The 27,677-nt window shown below is 43.3% G+C and overlaps 2 protein-coding genes across 4 annotated transcripts in view; one reads left to right on the forward strand and one right to left on the reverse strand.

Moving 5' to 3' along the window:
• LOC144587214 (uncharacterized) overlaps window positions 1–4,064 on the forward strand; it is a 97,283-nt gene extending 93,219 nt beyond the window's left edge. For all 3 annotated transcript variants that reach the window (XR_013542400.1, XR_013542401.1, XR_013542402.1), the window contains exon 3: window positions 1–4,064. The gene's annotated coding sequence lies outside the window, so the exon portion shown is untranslated.
• The window catches only part of LOC144587224 (uncharacterized), a 24,297-nt gene continuing 492 nt past the window's right edge, over window positions 3,873–27,677 (reverse strand). The window contains exon 2 of the mRNA XM_078387122.1: window positions 3,873–8,274. Coding sequence (XP_078243248.1) covers window positions 6,241–7,935 — 1,695 coding nt within the window. The 5' untranslated portion in view covers window positions 7,936–8,274 and the 3' untranslated portion in view covers window positions 3,873–6,240. The remainder of the gene's footprint in view (window positions 8,275–27,677) is intronic.

Here is a 27,677-nt window from a genome sequence, read left to right on the forward strand (position 1 = left end):
GTATGTACCAGGTATCCCAGTCAGCACATGTCCGTCACCAGGGAACCTTGGCAGGAGAGCCAATGAGAAGGACAGAAGGTGGGAGCAAGAGAGAAGGGGGGTACGAAAGGAAGAGTCTGGAGGACAGAGGGTTTAGAGTTCTGTCTGAAGAGTTTTGTTGGAGTGTGAGATAGATAGGGTAACTGTGAGAGTGGAGGAGTGTGATACAGTGAGAGAGTGAGAGTACAGTGAGAGGTCAAACATAAAGATTGAGATCAGAGGTTCAAAGGGGACTGACTGAGGTAGATTGAAATCAGAGATTGGGAAATACAGTGGTGCCCTGCATAGCAATGATAATCCATTCCAGAAAAATCATCACTATACGGATTCGTCGCTATGTGGAACAAAAAAGCCCATAGGAATGCATTAAAGCATGCTTAATGCGTTCCTATGGGCAAAAAACTCACCGTTATGCGAAAATCCTCCATACGGCCGCCATTTTCGCTGCCCGGTAAGCGAGGAATGGGCGCGAAAACACATTTTTTTTTAACCCGGCAGCCATTTTGGAACCACCAATCAGCTGTTCTTAAAACATCGCCATGCAAAAATCGTTAAGCAAAACAGCTTACCGATCGTCGCAAAGAGATGTTTTACCATTTAAAACATCACAATGCGATCACAAAAATGATCACAAAAAACATTGCTATGCAGATTTGTCATTAAACAATGCGCTCGTTAAGAGAGGCACCACTGTATAGTGAAGCAATAAAAGGATAAACATACTTATCTAAGTGATTTGCTTCCTGTGACTGACTCTGTTATTTTCAACCAAACATTAACCCCACCCTGATAAATAAACTTAATGCTTTTGTTAAATGGTGTGTCCTTGAATTGATTGATGTTTAAAAGAATACATCTGGTGGCAGTGTGAGGAAGATAGATGCAGCTTGCGTCTTTCTGAGGAACCAGAAAATAATAAAGGTCGCAGAGACGGAGTTGTGTCACAGTGATCAGTCCTCAGAAAGGGTCATGGGGTTGTTCCAAAGCCCCCCATCTCTTCCTGGGTTAATGAACTAAACCTGGGCTAGCACAAGCACACAGGGCAGACCCTGGCTTCAGCAAGCCTACTTCCTCTTTCTTAAGCCAGCTTTCTCCCATTTTAGTTCTACAGTGGTACCTCGCTTAACGAGTGCACCGTTTAACGATGAATCCTCATAGCGGCATCACATTTGATAGGCTAAACATCACATCACGACAATCAGTAAGCGTTTTTAACAGCTGTTCGGCGGTTCCAAAATAGCCGCATGCAGCGGTTTTACGCCCTGCCCTCGCTTACCGAGGGCGCGAAAATGGCGGTGCTATGGAGGAACTTCGCTGAACAGTGAGTTTGGGCCCCATTGGAACGCATTAAATGAAGTTTAATGCGTTCCAATGGATTTTTACTTTCGGTTTAGCGATGTTTCCTCATAGCGACGGTTAATCCGGAACGGATTAACCATCGCTATGCGGGGCACCACTGTATTTGGACTTCTTGATCCTGTTCATTTCCCTCTTGTCTGGGCACAACCAGTGCAAAAGTCCAAGCCTTTCCCCAAACTGCCGTCTCTTATTAATAACAAAAGTGTCTCTATCTGTAACTCACATCTTCTTTTGCAGCTCTGTAGTACGCACACTATCCCAACTTCCCTTGCGATTTCTCCATCTTCTTCTCAGGTCTGAGAGGCTGGTGTTTCTAGAACCCATACACACTCTGTCACACTCTGTCACTCATAACATTTCTACTCTGGTCAACTCCACCTGATATTCCTACTGAAGACACTGGTAGCCCCTGGCCCAGACCAGCCCCCTCCTCTTCCTTCCCTTCTGCCTCTCAGCAGCAAAAACCCAGCTTGATGGGGGTGTTTTGAGACTCACCGTCGAAGGGAATTTTTTAAATAGCAGGACGGTGTTTTGCATTTCTGTTCTTTTAAATCTGTTGCTCAGGGAAAGCCTGGCGGAAGAGCCAAATCATCAGTGCTCATTTCAGCCCATTCAGCAAGGGTGCCCGGTGGATCTCCATGGGCAGGTTGTTCCACAGGCTCTATAGGGTGACTGCTGAGAAGGCCTGGTTTCTTTTTCTTCCCTTCCAGGCCTCCTTTGGGGTCAAGGCCCTCAACTGTCCTGCCTGTGAAGAACGGGTATTATGGACAGATCTCGCTGGGAGCAGGCATTCTGATAGATCCCGACATCCTAAATTGTTTAGGGCTTTAAATGTTTAACATCATAACCTTGAAGTTGATGTGGAAATGAACTGGTAGGCAATGAAGGGTGGCCTGAATGGGGGAGTGTTATGATAGCGGTGACATCATCTGCCCGTCACTGCTGTGGCTTCATGTCATCCGCCAATAGCGTGATGGGAGGTGGGACATAAGGGGGTGGAGCTAAGGTATATAAGGGGGAGTGAATGAGGTGTGTGCTTTAGATAGGGACAGATAGGGTCTGGTTAGGGACTGGGTAGGATTGATAGGAGTTAGGGCTTGTACCGGTTCTGTAATACTGTGCTATATATAGATATAGAAGGTCTGTGAGAGAGTGTGTGCGTGGGTGATACTTTATATTGATTGCCTTATTATTTCAGTTAATACAGTGATTTACCATTTCTTCTGTTATTATCAATAAACTCAAGTTTTTATTTTAAAAATCATATATTTGCCTGAAGTCTCAGTGGAAGGAATGGTTGGTGGCAGCGAGAATAAAGTGTGTGTGTGAGAGTGACGTGGCAGCTCCTTTGTGACGTGTGAGGAGGCTGTCACAGTGAGCTATGTTGGTATTACTTCACCCCAGTGTCAACGGGTTCTGCTTTCTCTTCTGGCAACTCCTCCATTTTGGCGGGAAAATAAAGCAGAGACGTTTTAACCATATTCAAATCGTTGTCTTTATTGATACTACCAATTTCTATAACATTATTCATGGGATCAAAACACGTCAACTCCAGCAACAGGCCATAACTTGGGGAACTTTTCCATAATCCAAGGGACTCACAGAGGTGGTCAGCCAAATCGCTCACGATTGGTGGGTCTCCGTAATGGTGCTCTCTGCCCAGCGCATAATGTGCCGCAGCATTAAATTGGCTATTGGGTTGAATCATGTCTTTTCCTCCTTTGGAAGCCTTCGGGAACATGAACACTGTCCACTCGTGTGTTGCATACTTGGTGTCTCCCTCAATGCCCGGTTCAGGGTCAGATAGTAGCCCTTGTGTTTTGACATGTTCTATCTCTCTTAGTCTTTTCCCTCCTTCTTATCCCACACCAGGACTGTCAATCCAATGCTCCCCTTTGCCTACTTATATCCTCCTCTGACACTTCTGCTCCTCCCCTTTTCCCTTCACTCTTCCTCCAAGCAAATCTTCACTTCCCCTTTTCTTTCCTTCACCACTATTCCCTCCTTCTCCTTTGCATCCTCCACCTTCTCATTAGTTATTCCACCTCCCTCTATCACTGCCTCTATAACCACAGACAGCTCACTCTCTTGTACTTCTCCTTCACACCAAATTTTGGACCAGTTGAAGTCTCCGAATCAACCTCAAGGGTATAAGGGATGTCAGGACCTTGCATCCCCTAAGGGTGTGCTTGATCCCCGAACAGAGGGTGTTTGAACATCTGAGTACCCCAAAACAGCTGGGTAGAGTCCAGATGACCTCAGTCTGGGCATACAACAGACCCCTTCTCACAAGTCTGTCCTAAAAAGTTTCCTGCATGCACTTCTTTAAGTTTAGCAAGAACCAACACATGAGCTTTGTAGTCCCTTAAGGTCTACTAAAGCTCAGGAAGGTTGGACTCTGTAGCATTCTGTGGCCTCACAATCACTCTGGAAGCAGGCTCAGCAGACTTGCTGTTCAAAAGACAATTCTTAAGGATTTTTAAGAATATTCTTTAATTGAAAAATAAAGACTTTATATTCAGTTTGTTGCATAAGCCAAGCATGAATTACATTTCCATAGAATATTGCAGATAAAATCATAACAAAGTTCACTAAGGGTGTAGCCCCCCCCTCTTCCTCTCTCTGCTGTTCTACATTCCAACTCCCTTCATCCTGACATAAGGGGGGGGAAACACAAAATGGCTCCTAAGCCTCACAATAGACTAAGGAACAGTCCACGTGGCACAATCTTCCATTTTACTATCTTCTTAGCACCACCGTTCTTCGTCTCTTGAGGTGTTGACCAATAGGCATTTAAGACAGTCCATTCTCATCCTGCCTTTTATTCCCATGAGAATCCAGGTGTTGTTTTCTTCTCCTGATCTCAGTGCGAATCTCGACAACATGTTTTGTCTCCATTCCTTATCATCTACTGACAGTGCTGTGTACAAGGACCTTTCCCATCCTCTTCTGGAGAAAACATTACAATCATGCAAACTAATTTTAAAACAGAACCAATATGGATTCATTTTACATTTCTTCTCCACTACAAAACCCATCTTAATTACAGATTTTAACCTTCATATTTATAACCATGATATGCCACCCTTTAGGATTCCAAAAATTACATCTAATCTAGCAAAGCATTGAACACAAAAGATTGGGTTAAGCACTTCTACTAATCTGAAAAATAGAAAAACAGTCATATTAGCGATAATCAACAGAATACACTCTGTGTATGCTCAGATACACATCAATACTGAAACAATACAACAAAATGTTTCAATCATTTGCCACATCTGGATCGCTACAATGCATTCTGGAAGGACTATCTGCCACCACATTTAGTTTTCCAGGAATATGTTGAACATCAAAATCAAAATCTTGTAAAGCCAAGCTCCATCTCAACAATTTCTGATTATGAGATTTCATCTTCTGCAACCAAAACAACGCTCTATAGCAGTGGTCCCCAACCTTGGGCCTCCAGATGTTCTTGGACTTCAGCTCCCAGAAATCCTAGCCAGCAGAAGTGGTGGTGGAGGCTTCTGGGTGTTGTAGTCCAAGAACATCTGGAGGCCCAAGGTTGGGGACCACTGCTCTATAGTGTGTCTGCAGAATGAATCTGTGACCCCAAAGATATGGGCGTAGATGCTGAAGTGACCAAATTATTGAAGTGTCTCTTCTGGAACAGAATAATTTCTTTCATGTTCTAGAAGTTTCTTGGAGAAAAATGAAATTGGACTACAAATGCCATCATCCCCTTCCTGCAACAATGCTGTTCCTAGTCAAAAATCAGAAGAATCCGTTTGCAAAATAAAAGGTTTGTCAAAATCAGGTGACTTCAAAATACATTTTGGCCTTCAAAGCTTCAAAAGCACCTTGGCATTCTGGTGTCCATTTTACCTTGACAGGCTGAGCTTATAGAGCTAAGATCGGCTGCCATGTCTCTGCAAATATTTGCATAACTTTCCCATGAATTAAAATCTTGCACTCGTCGAACTGCTGCCATGACCATTCCACCTGTTCCTGGGTCAGCAAAGTTCTAGAATCCATAACTGAGTAGGAAAGCTGGTTCTCAGGTTCGAGGGGTGGGTGTTTCTGGAACCCACACACACTCTGTCACACTCTGTCACTCATAACCTTTCGACTCTGGTCAAGCCTGGTGTTCATTGTAGGCATCCTTTCATTCACCCATTACCAGTTCCAACACTGGCCTTTCTAATCTAAGTCACTACAAATTGTAATTGTGCAGTTTTTGTGTGTGTGGTTGATTTCTGGTTGCTTTTTTCAACAGCGTTGTTAATTTCTGTGGTTAATTTCCTAACTATTGACAGAGTTTATCTTTTTACTCAGAAGACGAAACTCAGCATTCCAGGATAAAATAGAAGTCCCATCTGCCTATTCTAAATACATTTCTTGATTAATAGACTAATTTAAAAAATGATATTTTTGACATTCCATACATTTAGATAGTTTCTCATCAGAGAGAGTAATTTGATGCAAATGGAGGTAACGGCTATCATAGCATCTCTCCACATTCTCTGTTTCTCCCCAGTGTGACTTCTCTGACGTGAATTAACTCTATGGTTTTAACTGAAGCACTTCCCACATCACATGCATTCATGTGTTTTCTCCCCATTTTGAGTTTACTGATGTGAACTCAGATTACTGCTCTGACTGAAGATCTTTCCACATTCCAAGCATTTATATAGTTTCTAACGTGTATGAGTTATTTGTTGTAAACTAAGGTTCTTGTTTAGACTGAAACTCTTCTCACATTCCATGCATTTATATGGCTTCTCCGGTGTGTGTTCATTCATGTGAAAGCAGGTTAGTGAAGCTCTTTCCACGTTCCATGCATTCTCATAGCTTCTCCCCAGTGTGAGTTCTCCAATGTTTACGCAAGTGACTGCTCTGATTAAAACTCTTTCCACATTGCATACATTCATATGGTTTCTCCCCAGTGTGAGTTCTTTGATGTGAACGCAAGTGACTGCTCTGATTAAAACTCTTTCCACATTGCATACATTCATATGGTTTCTCCCCAGTGTGAGTTCTTTGATGTGAACGCAGGTTACTGTTAAAACTGAAGCTCTTCCCACATTCCATGCATTTATATGGTTTTTCCTGTGTATGAGTTCTCTGATGTAAACTGACGCTATTCTTAAAACTGAAGCTCTTCCCACATTCCATGCATTTATATGGCTTCTCTCCCGTGTGAGTTCTCTGATGTTTACTCAGGGCACCGCTACAGCTAAAGCTCTTCCCACATTCCATGCATTTATATAGTTTCTCACCCTTGTGAGTTCTCTGATGGAAAGAGAGGCTATTGCCATGACTGAAGGACTTCCCACATTCCATGCATTTATATGGTTTTTCCCGTGTATGAGTTCTCTGATGTGAACTAAGGCTATTCTTAAGACTGAAACTCTTCCCACATTCCATACATTTATATGGTTTCTCCCCACTGTGAGTTCTCTGATGTTTACTCAGGGCACTGCTACAGCTGAAGCTCTTCCCACATTCCATGCATTCATATGGTTTCTCCCCAGTGTGAGTTCTTTGATGTGAACGCAGGCTACTCCTCTGACTGAAGCTCTTTCCACATTCCATGCATTTATATAGTTTCTCACCCTTATGAGTTCTCTGATGGAAAGAGAGGCTATTGCCATGACTGAAAGACTTCCCACATTCCATGCATTTATATGGTTTCTCTCCAGTGTGAATTCTTTGATGTGAGCTCAGGCCATTGTTCTGCCTGAAACTCTTTCCACATTCCATGCATTTATATGGTTTCTCCCCAGTGTGAGTTCTCCGATGTATACTCAGGGCACTGCTGTGACTGAAGCTCTTTCCACATTCCATGCATTTATATGGTTTCTCCCCACTGTGAGTTCTCTGATGTTTACTCAGGGCACTGCTACAACTGAAGCTCTTTCCACATTCCATGCATTTATATGATTTCTCCCCAGTGTGAGTTCGTTGATGTGAATGCAGACTATTGCTCCGGCTGAAGTTCTTTCCACATTCAATGCATTCATATGGTTTCTCCCCAGTGTGAGTTCGTTGATGTGAGCTCAGCCCACTCTTCTGTCTGAAGCTCTTTCCACATTCCATGCATTCATATGGTTTCTCCTCACTGTGAGTTCTTTGATGACTGTTCAGGTGACTGCTCTGACTGAAGCTCTTTCCACATTCCTTGCATTCATATGGTTTCTCTCCCTTGTGAGTTCTTTGATGGTAACAGAGGCTACTGCCATGACTGAAAGATTTCCCACATTCCATGCATTTATAGGGCTTCTCTCCAGAGTGAGTTCTTTGATGTGAGCTCAGGCCATTTTTCTGCCTGAAACTCTTTCCACATTCCATGCATTTATATGGTTTCTTCCCAGTGTGAGTTCTCCGATGTATACTCAGGGCACTGCTGTGACTGAAGCTCTTTCCACATTCCATGCATTTATATGGTTTCTCCCCACTGTGAAGTCTTTGATGTTGCCATTTGTATTGTTTCTCACCTCTCAGGGGTTTTTCACATGAAGTACAATCACTGTTCATCATGATGCACTTTCCTTTTTCTATGCTTTCACTTCATTACTCCTCTCGGTGGATTTTGTCAAGTCTACTGTCATCTGAAAATCCTTTGAATGTTTTCTCTGGCCAGGGAACCTTTTCTCCTTCCTTTTCCCTGTTGATTTTTTCAGGTGATCAGATGTGCATCCATCTCAATATTAGGAGAAGCTGGAGTTTTCTTTATCTCTTTTTTCCTGGCTTCTCTTCTTCTCTTTTCCTCTTTTAAGGGTGTAGAATTATTATTATTTTTGGTGCTTTACATTTGTTTGTTTTTCTTAACTGAAAAAAAGGCGGGGTCCACAGAATTCCAGGTGTCCTGCTCATCACCTGATGGAGAAAGAAAAGGGGATGAAAGAGGAGTGCCAACATAAATGAAAAACCTTACTTGTCTCAATGAGTTCCAAACTCCACGGCCAGAAGAACTGAAGAAATTGCAGAACAACTGTTTAATATTTTATTGTCATCATGGCAGGTTGGTGAAGAGCCAGCCAGGTAGAGTTGAGCTGACACTGTCCCTATCTTTAAAAAGGGGGAACCAGGCAACCAGGCAACTGCAGATCAGTCAGCCTGACTTTCATCTGAGGGAAAATTTTTGCAGAGATTACAAAGCATACACTCTGCAAGCACTTTGAAACCAATGCAGTAAGAACCGAAAGCCAACATAGAAAGAAGGAAAGAACTGGGCATGTTTGGTTTTGAGAAAAGAAGCCTGAGGGGAGGGACATGATTTTTTTTCTTTCATTTTTCATGGCGGACAGTTGACAGTTTGCATTGGTCCAATCTCTTTGTGCATCGTTATTTGTTTTCTTTTGTTAAGTCCTGCCAACATCCCAGATTAACATCTCATTTTCTTCTAACAACATAATGAGACTTTACACTGAACAGCATACCGAAAACTTTTGCACCGGGATATCTTGATACACTGCTTGTCACGGAGACGGATGGTGAGAGATTCTGGTTTGGATGTATTTGAAACATTTTGCAGACATGAAAGAATGAATCGTCATAGATCACAAGCTGAATAGAAGCCAGAAGTGTGATGTGGCTACAAAAAAGGCAAACACTATTTTTGGTGGGAATCCAACAAGGTCCTGCTTCCCTTCTATTCAACATTGGTTAAGCCTCATCCAATGTACTGTGTCCTGTTCTGGACACTGCACTTCAAGAAGGATGCTAACAAATTGCAGCAAGTTCAGAGGAGGACAAGAGTGTTTCACCAATGGAGACATTCAAGACAACCTAAGAGCCTAAGAAAAGCCCTGCTGGATCAGACCAAGGGTCCGACTAGTCCAGCTTTCTGTATCTTCCAGTGGCCCCACCAAATGTCTCTGGGAACCCACAAGATGAGATCCCTGTCTCCTGATACCATTCCCCTGTCTCCTGATGCCATTCCCCTGTCTCTGGCATTTCGAGGTATGTTCCTTTTAAACCTGGAAATTATACATCCCCATGATGGCTTGTCACCTGCGATGGGCTTTTCCAGCTTTTCAAGGCATCTAGGCCAGATGTCATCACATCCTGTGGCAAGGAGTTCCACAGACTAACAACATGCTGGGTCAAGAAATATTTTCTTTCCTCTGTTCTCACTCAAGCAGCACTCAATTGGAGGGGATGTCCCCTGGTTCTGGTACTGCAATAAAGGAAAAAGAGCCTCTGCATAATTTTATGTATCTCAATCGCTCAGGTGCCTTTCCTCTAGACTCAAGAGCCCCAAACGCTGTCGCCTTTCCTCCCTAGGAGATGAGTTATCATTCTGGTCCCTCTCTTCTGCACCTTTTCCAGTTCCACTCTCTCTTTTTTGAGGTGTGCAACAAGAACAGTATGCAATACTCCAGGTATGGCCTTACCATTGTTTTGTACAATGGCTCCAGAATGCTGGTTGTTTTACTTTCAATCCTCTTTTTAATGATCCCTCGCAGAGAATTGGCCTTCTTCACTGCCGGCGCAAGCTGGGTTGACCCTTTCATCAAGCTATCTACCAGCACGCCAAAATCTCTTTCCTGATCTCTCAGGGACAGCTCAGAACCCACCAGCTAATAAGTAAAGTTTGTATTTTTTTTTTACCTCATTTGCATTACTTTACATTTTCTTAGACTGAAACACATTTGCCATTTTTCTGCCCACTCTCCCAATTTGGAGAGATCCTTCTGGAGCTCTTCACAATATCCCTTCTCGTTCTCACCAGATAGGAAAATTTTGTGTAATCTGCAAATTTGGCCACCTCGTTGTTTATCCCTGTCTCCAGGTCATTGATGAATAGGTTGAAAAGCACCGGTCCCAGGACAGATCCCTGAAGGGACACCACTCTTCACCTCCCTCCATGGTGAAAATTTGCCCATTGATACGTCCTCTCTGCTTCCTGGTTCCCAACCAATCCTCAATAAGAGTTGCCCTCTTATCCCCGGACTGTGGAGTTTTCTCAGCAGCCTTTGGTGAGGGAACGTGTCAAATACTTTCTGAAAATCCAGAGGCTTTCCACTATCTTTCCTGGAACAAAAGTTAGGCTAACCAGTCTGAAATTTCCCGGGTTCCCGCTCCTTTGCCTTTTAAAGAAATTTGACAACTACCATAATTTTTTCACATGCGACCACATCTGAGGTGAGAGGAAGGTTTCCTATCCAGGCAGCCCAGACAATTCCTGATGGTTCGGCTGTCTGCACGCAGGGTCCCACCTCTCAGCTGAGCTACTTGCACAGATGCATGTATTACCCATACATTTCCTGATGGCTGTTTTTTTTTGTTTGTGCCCATATCTAACTAGCTTCCCTTCTATCTGTCACTGGACAGGCCTCGCCTTGACCCTTAAGGATGGCTAGAAAGCTGAGACTGGAAAGCCCACCAGAGGCCAGTCTGTGTGGATGGGTTTTGATTATGCCTCTTTTTCTTCCTTAGATGTCATTTTATTTATTTATATATATTATTGTATTTTTACCCTGCCCATCTAAATAAATAAAAATAAATAAATAAAATAAATAGACCAAATGTCTACTCTGGTTGCCAAACCTGGTCATATACCAATCTGACCTCCTATTCGGACATAAGGTTTACAGAAAACCCACCTACACAAAAACCCTTACCACTGCCCAACACAAAAAAGAGGCATAACCAAAACACTGGTACACTTTGCGAATCGGAACTGTCAAGCTCAATTTCTCAGCACTGAACTCCACCATCCGAAGGCAAATGTCTATTCTATTCCAAGAATCAAATCACAAGAGCCATCAAACCAAGAAAACAACACTGAAATGAAGAGGAAGAACAGCCACCCACAAGTAAAGTATTTCTGCCATACATTAAAGGGGTCACGGACCACATGGGGAAACTTTTGAAAAAACACAACCTACAAACAGTATTCAGGCCCACCACAAAAATACAACAAATTTTATGGTCAGCAATGGACAAAAGGGATCCCCTCACCACTGCAGGAGTATACCGGATACCTTGCAGTTGTGGCCAGGTATATATTGCGACCACAAGACACAGTATCTACACCAGAATCAAAGAAAATGGAAGACACTGCAGACTAAATCACCAGAAAAAATGGCAGTAGCTGAACATGTCCTGAAACAAGCTGGACATGAAATTCTATTGCAAAACAGAGAGGTACTGGTGTCCGAGCATAACATTTACAGGCCTGAGCAGAGCAAATGTCCTAATGAGGAGCCATGATGTTCAGGTGTGCCAAAATGCTGAGTCACAGCGACTCAGGAGGACTGGCTCAAAGGTGATGCGACATCTGTGCTGATTGGATACACCCAGATGCATAAGTCTATTTATTTATTTATTTATTTATTTATTTATTTATTTATTTATTTATTTATTTATTTATTTATTTATTTATTTATGTATTTATGTATTTATTTATTTATGTATTTATTCATTCATTCATTCATTCATTCATTTATTTATTTATATCCCGCCTATCTGGTCGGGCGAAGACCACTCTAGGCGGTATATATGTGGACTGTGTAGAGAAGATGCATTTCCTGCTCTTCTGATGAATTCATGGTGTCATGCTGTTGCTCTGTATATCTGTAAATATCCTGTAAGTACACTTCTGGTGATGGAAGAAGCTGATTGTGTCTTAAGTGAGTAATTTTGCAACCAAGACCTTGAAGTTACTCTGCTAAATTTCCACACGTTCACACACTAATAAGGGGTTCTGGGCCCAGCGACGTGCCCTGCGAAGACCGCCTTGTGCAAGGAATGTTGGTGAGGACCAGTGGGGGCCACCATAGCGGATGGAAGAAGAAGTGGAGGTCCTGGATGGTGGGAGTTCTGCCGTTGAGATCCCAGGAGGGGAAAGAAAATGGAGGACTGAGAGCAGAGCCAGCAGCATGCAGGCGTTTGGGGGAGCTAGCATGGGAGGCTTTCCCCTGACAAGATTAAATGAGGGAAATTACCAGACGTGGTCCATCAAAGCTGAGACGCTATTAAGGGAGGGAGGATCTGTGGCAGATCATTGCCAATCCCCTGGCAAGGCTCAATGAAGAGCAAGAACGGCTTAATGAGACAGCTTTAAGCATTAATACTTTGCTTCGAAGACAGCCAGTTGGTGCATGTGCATGGCTTGACTTTGGCAAAAGCATGTTGGGACACTTTAAGAAAAATCTATGTTAGGGACACGGCAGGAAACAAGGTGTCTCTAACAAGAAAGCTGTACAGATGCAGAGATGTACAGCCTGGTGAGAGTGTGTCTTAACATCTGCAGAAAATGAAAAATCAGATTAATCGTCGCTATGCAAAAACATTCCTGTGTGTTTAGTCGTTTAGTCGTGTCCGACTCTTCGTGACCCCATGGACCAGAGCACGCCAGGCCCTCCTGTCTTCTACTGCCTCCCGGAGTTGTGTCAGGTTCATGTTGGTTGCTTCGCAGACACAGTCCAGCCATCTCATCCTCGGTCGTCCCCTTCTCCTCTTGCCATCACACCTTCCTAACATCAAGGTTTTTTCCAAGGACTCTTTTCTTCTCATGAGATGGCCAAAGTACTGGAGCCTCAGCTTCAGAATCTGTCCTTCAAGTGAGCATTCAGGGTTGATTTCCTTTAGAACTGATACGTTTGTTCTCCTTGCAGTCCAGGGGATTCTCAAGAGTCTCCTCCAGCACCACAATTCAAAGGCATCAATTCTTCGGCGGTCTGCTTTCTTTATGGTCCAGCTCTCACTTCCATACATCACGACAGGAAAAACCATAGCTTTGACTATTCGGACTTTTGTTGGCAAGGTGATGTCTCTGCTTTTCAAGATGCTGTCCAGATTTGTCATCGCTTTCCTCCCAAGAAGAAGGCGCCTTTTAATTTCAGGGCTGCTGTCTCCATCTGCAGTGATCATGGAGCCCAGGAAGATAAAATTTGACACTGCCTCCATATCTTCCCCTTCTATTTCCCAGGAGGTGATGGGACCAGTGGCCATGATCTTAGTTTTTTTGATGTTGAGTTTCAGACCGTTTTTTGCACTCTCCTCTTTCACTCTCATTACAAGGTTCTTTAATTCCTCCTCACTTTCTGCCATCAGAGTGGTATCATCTGCATATCGGAGGTTGTTGATATTTCTTCCGGCAATCTTAATTCCGGCTTGGGTTTCTTCCAGTCCAGCCTTCCGCATGATGTATTCTGCATATAAGTTAAACAAGCTGGGGGACAATATACAGCCTTGCCGTACTCCTTTCCCAATTTTGAACCACTCAGTTGTTCCATGACCAGTTCTAACTGTTGCTTCCTGTCCCACATATAGGTTTCTCAGGAGACAGATAAAGTGGTCAGGCACTCCCATTTCTTTAAGAACTTGCCATAGTTTGCTGTGGTCCACACAGTCAAAGGCTTTCGCATAGTCAATGAAGCAGAAGTAGATATCTTTCTGGAACTCTCTGGCTTTCTCCATAATGCAGCGCAAGTTAGCAATTTGGTCTCGAGTTCCTCTGCCTCTTCGGAATCCAGCTTGTACTTCTGGGAGTTCTCGGTCCACATACTGCTGAAGCCTACCTTGTAGGATTTTGAGCATAACCTTGCTAGCGTGCGAAATGAGTGCAATTGTACGGTAGTTGGAGCATTCTTTGGCACTGCCTTTCTTTGGGACTGGGATGTAGACTGATCTTTTCCAATCCTCTGGCCACTGTTGAGTTTTCCAAACTTGCTGGCATATTGAATGTAGCACCTTAACAGCATCATCTTTCAAGATTTTAAATAGTTCAACTGGAATGCCATCACCTCCACTGGCCTTGTTGTTAGCCAGGCTTTCTAAGGCCCACTTGACTTCACTCTCCAGGATGTCTGGCTCAAGGTCAGCAACTACATTGTCTGGGTTGTCCGGGATATCCAAATCTTTCTGATATAATTCCTCTGTGTATTCTTGCCACCTCTTCTTGACGTCTTCTGCTTCTGTTAGGTCCCTTCCATTTTTGTCTTTTATCATGTTCATCTTTGCGCAAAATGTTCCTCTAATATGTCCAATTTTCCTGAACAGATCTCTGGTCTTTCCTTTTCTGTTATCTTCCTCTATTTCTTTGCATTGTTCATTTAAGAAGGCCCTCTTGTCTCTCCTTGCTATTCTTTGGAAGTCTGCATTCAAGTTTCTGTAACTTTCCCTATCTCCCTTGCATTTTGCTTCCCTTCTCCTCTCTGCTATTTCTAAGGCCTCGTTGGACAGCCACTTTGCTTTCTTGCATTTCCTTTTCTTTGGGATGGTTTTCGTTGCTGCCTCCTGGACAATGTTACGAGCCTCTATCCAAAGTTCTTCAGGCACTCTGTCCACCAAATCTAGTTCCTTAAATCTGTTCTTTACTTCCACTGTGTATTCATAAGGGATTTGGTTTAGATTATACCTGAGTGGCCCAGTGGTTTTTCCTAATCTCTTCAGTCTAAGCTTGAATTTTGCTATGAGAAGCTGATGATCAGAACCGCAGTCAGCTCCAGGTCTTGTTTTTGCTGAGTGTATAGAGCTTCTCCATCTTTGGCTGCAGAGAATATAATCAATCTGATTTCGATATTGCCCATCTGGTGATTTCCATGTATAGAGTCGCCTCTTGTGTTGTTGGAAAAGAGTGTTTGTGATGACCAGCTTATTCTCTTGACAAAACTCTATTAGCCTTTGTCCTGCTTCATTCTGAACTCCAAGGCCAAACTTCCCTGTTGTTCCTTTTATCTCTTGACTCCCTACTTTAGCATTCCAGTCCCCTAGAATGAGAAGAACATCTTTCTTTGGTGTCAGTTCTAGAAGGTGTTGTAAATCTTCATAGAATTGTTCAATTTCAGTCTCCTCAGCAATGCTGGTTGGTGCATAAACTTGGATTATTGTGATGTTGAATGGTCTGCCTTGGATTCGTATTGACATCATTCTATCATTTTTGAGATTGTATCCCATTACAGCTTTTCCCACTCTTTTGTTGACTATGAGGGCTACTCCATTCCTTCTACGGGATTCTTGCCCACAATAGTAGATATGATAATCATCTGAGCTGAATTCGCCCATTCCTGTCCATTTTAGTTCACTGATGCCCAGGATGTCGATGTTTATTCTTGCCATCTCCTGTTTGACCACATCCAGCTTCCCAACGTTCATAGATCTTACATTCCAGGTTCCTATGCAGTATTTTTCTTTGCAGCATTGGATTTTCCTTTCACTTCCAGGCACGTCCACAGCTGAGCGTCCTTTCGGCTTTGGCCCAACCACTTCATTAGCTCTGGAGCTACTTGTACTTGTCCTCCGCTCTTCCTCAGTAGCATGTTGGACGCCTTCCGACCTGAGGGGCCCATCTTCCAGCGTCATATCTTTTAGCCTTTTGTTTCTGATCATGGGGCGTTCTTGGCAAGGATACTGGAGTGGCTTGCCATTTCCTACTCCAGGTGGATTGCGTTTAGTCGGAACTCTCCACTATGTCCTGTCCGTCTTGGGTGTCCCTGCACGGCATAGCCCATAGCTTCTCTGAGTTACTCAAGCCCCTTCGCCACGACAAGGCAGCAATCCATGAAGGAGATGCAAAAACATTCCTAAACAAATCAAAAAACCCATAGGAACGCATTAAACTTGGTTTAATGCATTCCTATGGGGCCCTAAACTCACCGTTCAGCAAAGTTCCTTCATAGCGCCGCCATTTTCGCACGGCAAGCGAGGGCAGGGTGCGAAAATGGTTGCGGTGGCCATTTTGGGCGTCCGGCAGGCAATTTGGAACCGCCTATCAGCTGTTTAAAAAAAGCTTCGCAATGTGGAGATCGGTAAGCGAAACGCTTACCAATCATGACAATGTGATGTTTGCCCATTAAAACATTGCAATGTGATTGCATTAGCAATCTGAAAAAACAGATCGCTATGCGGATTCATCGTTAAACGGTGCGCTCATTAAGCGAGGCACCACTGTATCTACACCAGAATAGGAAATGGAAGACGCTGCAGACTAAAACACTGGAAAAATTGGCAGTAGATGAACATGTCCTGAAACAAGCTGGACATGAAAGGGAAGCCACTGAAATCCACAAAGATCTGCACTCTTGCTGGAGTTTTGCTGTTATAATGGTCTTTGTGTCAGCAACACATTCTTTAACACCAAGCTTCAACACAGAGTTTCCTGGAGACATCAAGATCCAAGTGCTGGCATCAGCTCAGTTTGATCATCACTAGACATTCTAGCTTTCCTAGTATTACGATCACACACAGCTACCAGAGTGCTGATTGCGATAACGATCACTCCCTGGTGTGTAGTAGAGTAAAACTGCAAACAAAGAGATTGTATCACACGAAAAATGAAGGAAGACCACGTATTGGCATCAGCAAGACTCGTGATCAAAGAAAAGTGGAGAAGTTGCCCAAGCATTTGAGGAAACCTTTCCAAGTCCGGCTGATGCAAATGCAAATACTCCAAGTTCTACCTGTGTCACTTGCGCAAGTCAGGAGGTGAGGTTGAGGAGCCTGAGGCCGAGGGAGGCCCGGAAGGAAAAAAACAAGAAACCGGGCCTTCTCGGCAGTGGCTCCTCGCCTCTAGAACAATCTGCCTCCAGAGATTCACGCGGCCCCCTCGCTGGGTATCTTTAAAAAACAATTAGATACCCAGCGAGGGGACCGCACGAATCTCCGTGGATGTTTCGGCAGGCCTTCCCTCCAGCTAATTCCTGATGTTTTCCTTTTCTTTCTCTATTGTGAATTACTTTGTATGATCTCCAACTTGTTAAAGTTGTTTATTGTATAATAATCGTATTATATTTATTGATGTATCCATGTATTTTATAATGTAAGCCGCCTAAAGTGGTCGTAATTGACAAGATAGGCAGGATATAAATAAAATAAATAAAAATAAATGACGGGAAGATTTCAAGAACGCTGTGTATAACACCACCCATTCAAAGCCCATTGAGGATAAGAGGAGAGTCCTAGCAGCATAGAAAGTCTGTCCTAGCGAGTACAACTTCCAAGCTCTTCAAGCTGCTTGTAGCCAAGTCCAACAGGCTGCCAGGAGATGTTCCAGCGATTATTGGCTTCAGCTCTGCTGCAGACACAGGTGACAATATCAAACAGGCTTTAGGTCCAATATAGAGGAAATCTGCTCCCTTGAAGTCTGCTACAGGTGTGGTCATCCAGGACCGAGCACAGCAGATGGAACGCTGGGGGTAGCACTACTCTGAGCTATATTCCAGAGAGAATGTAGTAACCGAAGAGGCATTAAATAACATTGAGTGCCTATCCACCTCGTCTCCTTGACATCATCAGGTCCTTCCATGAATGAATGAAAGGCACTGTAGTTTTTGATGGCTCAACATCAGATCCCTTTGACATCCAAAGCGGAGTGAAATAGGGCTGCGTCCTTGCAGCAACCCTTTTTGGGATCTTTTTTGCTGTCATGCTGAAGCATGCCTTTGGAACTGCAACAGAAGGTGTCTATCTCCGGACTAGATCCGATGGAAAGCTCTTTAATCTCTCTAGTTTGAGAGCGAGGACCAAAGTCCAACTGAAATGCATGAGGGACTTCCTCTTCGCATATGATGTTGCCCACTCTGCTGAAGACCTTCAACAACTCATGAATCATTTTAGCGTTTTAGCAAGGCCTGCCAAGACTTTGGACTAACAATCAGCCTGAAGAACACAACTCATGGGCCAGGGCGTGGACTCAAGGTTGTTCATGAATTTGTGTACCTTGGCTCAATGATCTCTGACACCCACTCTCTAGATGTTGAGCTGGATAAACTCAGTGGCAAAGCAGCCACCATGTTCTCAAGACTCACAAAAAGAGTATGGCTCAATAAGAAGCTGACGGCATACACCAAGATCCACGTCTATGGAGCCTATGTCCTAAGCACACTCCTGTACTGCAGTGAGTCCTGGACCCCTTGTGAACAGCAGGAGAGGAAGCTGAACACCTTCCATATGCGTTGCCTCCGACGGATTTTTGGTATCACCTGGCAGGACAAAGTTCCAAATGGAGTAGTCCTAGAACAAGCTGGAATTATTAGTATGTATACAGTACATTACTGAAACAGCGATGTCTACATTGGCTTGGGCACGTCGTGAGAATGGATTCCAAAAGATCTCCTGTATGGGGAATTAGTGCAGGGATGAAGGCCTTAGGAATAGACCTCAACAGATGGGAACCCTGACATCTGAGCGTTCAGCCTGGAGGGAGGCATTGCATCACAGCCTCTCCCAATTTGAAGAGACCCTTGTCCAGCAGGCAGAGGCAAAGAGGAAGTCGCAAAGTCAGGGAGCTGGACAGGGGACAGATTGGATTTGTCTTCAAGTTTGGAAGAGATTGTCACTCTCGAATTGGCCTTCTCAACCACATTAGGCGCTGTTTCCTCTATATAGAGCACGATACCATAGTCTTTCGAGACTGAAGAATGCCTAACGAATCCCCATAATCACTCAATCTCCTGAAAATGACAAAATCTGACCCTACAGAAGAAGAAAATAGAAATTTGGTTCTTCCTGTGAGATCTGCTATTATATTAGTAATTATTATTACTACTACAGTGTTTGACGCTGAACAAGGAAACAGAAATAGTTTCGAAAGCAAACAACTTGCAAACTAGACTCTGCAGTTTGTTGTGCATACCTTCAGTGATAGGACAAGTATAAGCAAACAAATAAGGTAAAGGTAAAGGTTCCCCTTGACAATTTGTCCAGTTGTGTCCGACTCTAGGGGGCGGTGCTCATCTCCATTTCGAACTCATAGAGCTAGTGTTTGTCCAAAGACAATCTTCCGTGGTCACGTGGCCAGCAGGACTAGACTAAACCTGTCCTTGGACAAAAGGGATGGGAGTTTTGTTGTACCAGAAGTAAGAAGAAAAGAACCCTCAGGTGCTAAGCAAAGAGACTTCTCTAGATCACTGGGGCACCTGCCCAAAGTTAATGCAAGTGATTTAAGAAAACTGACATAATACAAGCGACCCTAGAACTCTGAGGTGATTTAAAATTGATTTCAACATGGTTTTAACTTGAAAACAGAAGAAGGCTGTAGACCAGAGGAAGCTGTCTGATTATTTTACTGCTATGAAACAGAAATGTATATTGTCTTCCTGCTTATTTTCGTTCATCTTTTCAATGCCAAAACGGCCTAGACAAGTGGGCCAAGAATTGTGATCAGCACCAACTCTAGCGTTAAAGTCTCCAAGAATCATTCTCATTCCACCTTATCCACCTCCTGAGAAACCTATATGTGGGACAGGAAGCAACAGTTAGAACTGGCTACAGAACAACTGAATGGTTCAAAATTGGGAAAGGAGTACAACAAGGCTGCACATTGTCTCCCTGCTTATTTAATTTGTATGCAGAATACATCATGCGAAAGGCCAGACTAGAGGAATCCCAAACTGGAATTAAGATTGCCAGAAGAAATATCAATAACCTCAGATATGCAGATGATACCACTCTGATGGCAGAAAGCAAGGAGGAATTAAGGAACCTTGTAATGAGGGTGAAAGAGGAGAGCTAAAAAATGGTCTGAAGCTCAACATAAAAAAAACTAAGATCATGGCCACTGGTCCCATCACCTCCTGGCAAATAGAAGGGAAAGATATGGAGGTAGTGACCCCCTTTCTTTGGGTCCATGATCACTGCAGATGGTGACAGCAGCCCCGAAATTAAAAGACACCTTCTTCTTAGGAGGAAAGCAATGACAAACCTCGACAGCATCTTAAAAAGCAGAGACATCACCTTGCCAACAAAAGTCTGAATAGTCAAAGCTATGGTTATTCTGTCGTGGTCTGGTCAAACCTGCATTTGTTCCCTGAGCTTCTGGAAGCCATTCTTGGAAGGCAGCTGTGGTTCACTACAGCTGCAGCTCATCAGAGATAATGTAAATAGGCGTCTTGGTCCTGTATATAAGGAAAAACGCCAGCACAGTTGGTGTGGGTTAGAATGGGTGTGTAGGACTGCACGTCTGCTGCTATTTTCTTTATTTTGTTTAAAGTAAAGTCCCTCTGAAGAAGACTTGCTTTGCTTGTTGTGCTTCTTTTGCTGGAACCTCTGCTGAAAAGGCATAACCCTTACATCCAAAACACAACAGGTTATGGGTACAGCCTACACTTCTGAACGCTGCAAACAACAAGAGAAAAGCTGTTGAGAGCAGTAAGTGGCTTTGGTGAGAAAACAGCGACAGAATGTCGGACACAGACGATGGACCAGAGGTGTCTGGAGGAGCGAGAGCACCAGCCCAGGTGCCAGCTATAATTCAACAGACTACTCCCTATCCAGTCTGTCACCTCACCGAGACAAATTATGCAGCATGGTCCCACAAGATGCGTCTGCTACTGAAGAGGGAGTCGTTATGGTCAGTAGTAGAAGCAACACCCACCCCCTTAACGGGAGAAAATCTTCAAAAAGATGAGAGAGCACAAGCCCATATCGGCTTAAGCATGGACGATGAATTGCTTGTGCACATACGAGGCCTGACCACAGCAAAACAATGTTGGGACACGCTCAAAGAAATCTACACACGCCAGTCTGTGGCCTCGAAAATAAGCCTGTCCAGACGCCTCTACAACACGAAATTAGAGTCTGGAGGTGATTTACGAGCACATCTACGTCTCATGAAGCGAACACTCAAAGATTTAGAGGACGTAGGAGTGAACATTCCTGAGCTGCAGAAAGTGCTAATTGTGCTGGGCTCATTAGATAGCAGCTGGGATGTTTTTTGCTCTGACCCTGGAGGCGATATCAGAGAACACATTAACCCTTCAGTATCTCATTAGCCGATTGCTGGAGGAGCAGGAGAAACGACAAGAGCAAAAACAGGAAGGGAAGAGGGGAAAAGCCCATCCCTCTACAGCGAGGACAACGGAGAAGGAAGAGACACCGCACGTATATGCAACACGGAGATGCTATTGCTGCGGCTCGACCTCTCACATTCAGCGCTACTGCCCGTCTAAAGAGTCAAAACGCTGTGGGAAGACTGCAGGACGAGGCAAAGTTGCAGTGGTGAGAACACAGGATCCAGAGGAAGGACAATGACTAATTGATAGTGGTGCCAGCTGTCACATTTGCTGTGACCCGACACGGTACACCAGTTTGAATCCCTCCGAGAGGACTCACGTGAGCTTGGCTGATGGAGCCTCTGCAAAAGTTAAAGGGACTGGTAAAGTGTATGTACCTGGTTTGCAAGCTGTAGTATCTAATGCTTTGTGTGTACCCTCCCTCAAACAAAGTTCATTAAGTGTGTCATGTCTGTTGCAGGACGGGTTCACTGTGCAATTTAAAGGGAAAACATGTAATATTACAAAAGGTGGCAAGTGTATAAAGGTGCCAATGAGAGACAATCTCTTTGTCCTCGAAGCCACTCCAAAGGCTGAGATGGCTAGAGCATTGTGCACAAATAAAGAAACCCATAAAGCATGTGCACATCTGTGGCATAATCGCTTAGCTCATTTAAATTATAAATATATTCAGAAAACAGCTGAATTGGCCCGTGGTATCCGCTTGCAAGAGTGCCATAATTATGTGGACTGTCACACTTGCAAACAAGTAAAATCACGTAAAGCCCCAGTGAGCAAGAAAAGTGACAGACAGTCACTAAGACCTTTTGAATTAGTCCATGCAGATATAGTAGGTCCATTCAAAGCAACAGTAGGAGGGGCCAGATATTTTCTGTTGATAATTGATGACTACTCACGTTTTGTATTCTGTTACCTACTGAAAGAAAAGAAGGAGGCTTTTCAGAAATTTAGAGGTTGGGTTCATATGGTAGAGCGCCAATTCAACCACAAGGTGGCACAATTACAAACCGATAGGGGAGGAGAATTTATGGGAAGTGCTATGCAATCCTGGCTTGAAAAGACAGGAATCCAACATCGGACCACAAATCCGTATTCACCTGCCGAGAATTCTGTTGCTGAAAGAAAGGCAGGAGTACTACAGGTCATGAAAGATGCTTTGCTAACCCAGTCAGGGCTTGGTCAAGCATTTTGGGGGGAAGCTTTGCAATGTGCTACACATTTGACTAATCGCATATATAGTAGATCTATAGATAACATTCCCTATAACTTGTTATATGGGAAAACACCTGACCTATCCTACTTAAGATGTTTTGGTGCTAGTGCTTTTGTACACATACCAAAATCCCAAAGAAAGAAAGGTGCCCCCAAAACTCAAAGACTTTTGTGTGTCGGATACTCTCCTTTTACTAAAGGTTATAGATTCCTAACCAAAGATAAGCGTGGTATAGTGATATCTAGATCTGCAAATTTCTGTGAACAGGAGCTATTGCCTCAAATAGAAGAAACTTATTTCCCTACCTCAGACATGCCCTTCACATTACAGGAGAGAGAGAGTGAGTTGCCAAGGCAATCTCTCCCAGCAAAAGCAGATAGCGGGGATGAGGAATACAAACCCTTAACCCCTTCTGTGACTCCAGAAGCTATAAAAGAGGAGGCAACACCGCCTATTGAGCACAGCCCCATAGCACAGAAAAGAGAACTCCCACCAAGAACGACGAGGGGTGTACCACCCCAACGGTTCGTTATAGGGGAAGCTGTGGCATATAATGTACAGCTTGAACCCCAAAAATATGAGGACATTCTCGAGTTACCAGTCAGTGAAAGGAAAAAGTGGTTTGAAGCAATGCATCAAGAGATGCATGCCATGAAGGCACTTGGTGTCTTCATCCCCTGCAGCCTACCACCAGGAAAGCAAGCAATAGGCTGCAGATGGGTATACAGAATCAAGCCCCAGGAGGGGGCAGATCCCATATACCGGGCCCGCTTAGTAGCCAAGGGATTTTCCCAGAAGAAACATATTGATTATGAGGAAATATTTTCGCCCACGGTAGCTGCTCAGAATATTCGTTATGTTCTAGCACTGGCAGCCCAACGACAGTGGCACGTGCATCACTACGATGTACAAGCAGCATATGTGAATGCCACACTGGAGGAAAATTTATATATGGAACAAGCACCTGGTTTTGAGCTACCAGGAGTAGGCACAGAGCATAAAGTATACCACCTGAATCGCTCGATATATGGGCTGCGACAATCAGCTAGAAGATGGGCTCTACATCTAAAAGCAAAATTGGAAAGTTTGGGCTTTAAAGCAACAAAAGCAGATGCATGTCTATTTATTAAAGGAACAGGTACTAACCAAACAATAGTGATCTGTTATGTTGATGATCTCCTAATAATAAGTGCTGATGTACAGCAAATAGAACACACGGCACTATGCCTAGAGAAAGCTTTTACTTTAAAAGCACTAGGTCCAGTAAAACAATATCTGGGTGTAGAGATAGAAATAATACCAAATAAAGGATTTGCTCTACATCAAACCCAGAAAATTAAACAACTCCTAGAAACATGGAGAATGTCAGAATGTAAGCCGGCTAGAACTCCTATGACAGTAGGAAGCCAAGTTACAGAGGAAAACACTGAACAATTTCCTCACGTAGAACAATACAAGTCATTATTAGGCAGCCTGCAGCATATAGCCATATGGACAAGGCCTGATATTTGCAATGCAATTAACATACTAAGCAGGTATTCCAATAACCCAAGTCACAAAAACTGGACAGATCTAAAAAGAGTTTTAAGGTATCTAAAAGGTACAACAGATCTGAAACTGAATATTACACCAGTGGGTGCACTAACGATTAAGTGTTATGTAGATAGTGACTGGGCAAATGATACAGAGGACAGAAAATCCACGTCTGGTAATGCCATAATGTTTGGAAACACTTTAGTTGATTGGTCTGTAAAGAAACAAACATATATAGCCTTATCTACATGTGAATCTGAATTTGCATCACTTTCACAACTATGTACAAGTCTAGTATGGATCAAACAATTGTTAACAGATCTAGACATAGACCAAAAGGAAACAATAATTGTCTATGAGGACAATATGGCATGTATCAAATTAGCTAGCTCCGAAAAGGTGAAAACCAGGAGCAAACATGTGGACATTAGGTACCACAACGTTAGGAAAGCGGTACAAGAAGGAATTATTACCTTGAACTACTGTCCAACAGAAGACAATCTGGCAGACATACTGACAAAGCCTCTGTCAGAACTAAAATTCAACAAAGGTATACAGATGATGGGTATGAAGTGCATATAATGTAATATGTATAATGTATATGCCTAACAGTATGTAAAATGTACACTGCATAAGTGAAATGTATCTGTACAGTATAACATAACCAAATGAAGGTCTGTATACATGCAAAATTGTACTGTAAACAATGTATGTATCAACCAGTGCAAATGTGTTATAACAGACAAAAAGAAAAAACCAGAAACTCAGAAACAAATGGGAGGAGTGTTGTGGTCTGGTCAAACCTGCATTTGTTCCCTGAGCTTCTGGAAGCCATTCTTGGAAGGCAGCTGTGGTTCACTACAGCTGCAGCTCATCAGAGATAATGTAAATAGGCGTCTTGGTCCTGTATATAAGGAAAAACGCCAGCACAGTTGGTGTGGGTTAGAATGGGTGTGTAGGACTGCACGTCTGCTGCTATTTTCTTTATTTTGTTTAAAGTAAAGTCCCTCTGAAGAAGACTTGCTTTGCTTGTTGTGCTTCTTTTGCTGGAACCTCTGCTGAAAAGGCATAACCCTTACATCCAAAACACAACATATTCCTGTAGTGATGTACAGAAGTGAGAGCTGGACCATAAAGAAAGCTGACTGCCGAAGAATTGATGAGACTCTTGAGAGTCCTCTGGACTGCAAGAAGAACAAACCTATCCATTCTAAAGGAAATCAACCCTGAGTGCTCACTGGAAGGACAGATCCAGAAGCTGAGGCTCCAATACTTTGGCCATCTCATGAGAAGAGAGGACTCTCTGGAAAAGACCCTGATGTTAGGAAAGTGCGACGGCAAGAGGAGAAGGGGACGACCGAGGATGAGATGGATGGACAGGGTCATCAAAGCAACCAACATGAATTTGGCCCAGCTCCGGGAGGCAGTGGAAGACAGGAGGGCCTGGCGTGCTCTGGTCCATAGGGTCACGACTAAACGACTAAAGAACAACATGAAACAGAAAGAGGAAGGAGGGACAGGGAAAGAAAATTGTAAAAATTCCACCCCATTTCCCCCTTAAGATAACACCTAGATCAGAGTTTAAAGTACAAATGGGTGCCCTACCAACCCTAAGGGGTTAAAAAAGGGTTATATGTGACCAATATACGCCAAATGTGAAAGATCCAAAAGTTCTGAGTCATATGACTTCTTACTTTCTGGAGCTCACCTTTTCAAAGGATAAAAACAGTCTTGGTAACTATTGGGATTTGGAGCAGATAATCTCGTAACGTATATTTGCAAAGAAGACTAGTATAAAATTTATTTCAAGAATTATCAAAAATAAGATTAACACTACAAAAAGCGATATCAGTAAAACTCAGACAACAAGGTTTCTCACAACTAACATACTACAGGATAAAACATAGATAGAGGATACCTGCATCAACATTAAATAAAGCCCAAATGGAAATATATGAGGAGGTCCAAAATAAAAAATAAAAAGGGGGCAACATCCAGGAAGAAAACATCAGTGAGAAAGCAAAAAAAGGAGAGATTCAAATTTAACAGACTCTTTAGCTCCTTGAAATTGAAAAGAAAGGAAGGGAAAGTATGGCTGGAAAGAAATTCAAAGGGCAGGACCAAGATGCAAAATCAACTTAATATAGAAGAAGAGAGGTCAGCCCAGCAAATATCCATACTGAATATCTGTTTTATAATTATAGGAATGCATGGGGTGTGGTTACTTTCCACGAGAGTCTATTGGTTAGCAAATTGTACAGAAGAAAGTGGAAATTGCAAGAACGAGTCCATTCCTAAATGGGAAAGTCTTCCAATTCAGGTTCAAGGGAAGCAAGATTCCTCCTTAGGGAAGGAATCTCTCTCTTCCTTAGGGAAGGAATTTCTTCCTTAGGGAAGGAATCTGTATAATTAAATTGTAAACCGCCCGGAGAGTGCTTGTAGCGCTATGGGGCGGTATACAAGTCCAATAAATAAATAAATAAAAACAAAATCATTGCAAAACTAGAGGCCTTAAAACTGTGATTGTTAGAGATAAACAGTTAGATCAAGGCGGCCAATTGGGTAAAAATGGTCCTCGCTCAGTGGAAATGGAATCGTGTAAAAATGAGCTAACACCAGACAGTGGGGAGCACAAAATAGACCTCAAGGTAATGGCAGATAAAGAAATAGATTTAGATGTGGCTGCATTACCCCATGAATCAAGAAGTCATGAAAACGTATTAGACCCCATATTTTTAGCGGCAAATCCCACACATAAAAAAATTAAATCATGGACTGAAATGAGATCCTTAAGAGGATTATGAACTGGCACCAGTGATAAAAGTTTAGAAATTACGAACCCAAACAGGAAATACAGGTTTCCCCATTATATCGGATGTAAGTATGAAACACTCACAAGAAGAGCTGATTGAAGTTTTGTGGGAGGCGGAGGCTGGAGATCTAGAAAAGCAGAGGGGGCCCGAAAGGATTACAAATTGACCGAACAACCACATGGTTTATCAATGGTATATTCCGTACAGACCCAAGATTCCAGATCAGAGCAAAACATAGCGGTGCCGGGTTTTCAAACTTGGGTAAAACCAGCACAGAAAATGAACGCGAAAGGTAGCGCCATCGCAGATTGAGCAGATCTACTGAAGCAAGATCTAGGTTGGGAAGGTAGTACGGTTGAGACAGTCATATCTGACAATAATGTGCTGATAGTTAAGATCAAGAGTCAAGACTTGATGTTATATAAATATATAAATGTGTATATAAAATACATAAATGTGTATATTCCGCTCATATTACCCCAATTCTATACACCCCATATCTGGCTGCACCTGGAACTTTTGTTAGAATATCTTAGTATAAGGTTTCCAAATGCAACGCCTATATTATTGGGCGATTTTAATGCAAGAATTGAGAATGATTTGTCAAAGGTTGCAGAAAAATGTGGGATTTTAGATGATGACTCTCTCCCTTCTGCTTTTGCCTTCTCGGGACCCTCGTTCTGGAAGGAGGCAGAGCAGAAATCTCTCTCCAGCGACGCAAAGAATAGAAAAAGATTTCCCCCCCCCCAAGCAAAGGAGCAAAACCCTCCTCCCCCTCCCGCAGTTGATCTCCACCCTGGGATCTCCAGGGGAGAGGGATCTGGTCTGCCCCCTCCTCTCTCCTGGATTCGAACCCCCCCCCCGTACAAGAGCCACTGAAGGATCACCTCCTGAAGGGTCCCAAAAGGTCAGTGGAGGAATGTGTGAATGTGTTGCCTGCCTCAGGCCCCCCTCCCAGCTGACCCCCCTCCCAAATTT

This window comes from Pogona vitticeps, chromosome 2 (genome assembly GCF_051106095.1).
Source record: "Pogona vitticeps strain Pit_001003342236 chromosome 2, PviZW2.1, whole genome shotgun sequence".
Lineage (NCBI taxonomy): Eukaryota > Metazoa > Chordata > Lepidosauria > Squamata > Agamidae > Pogona > Pogona vitticeps.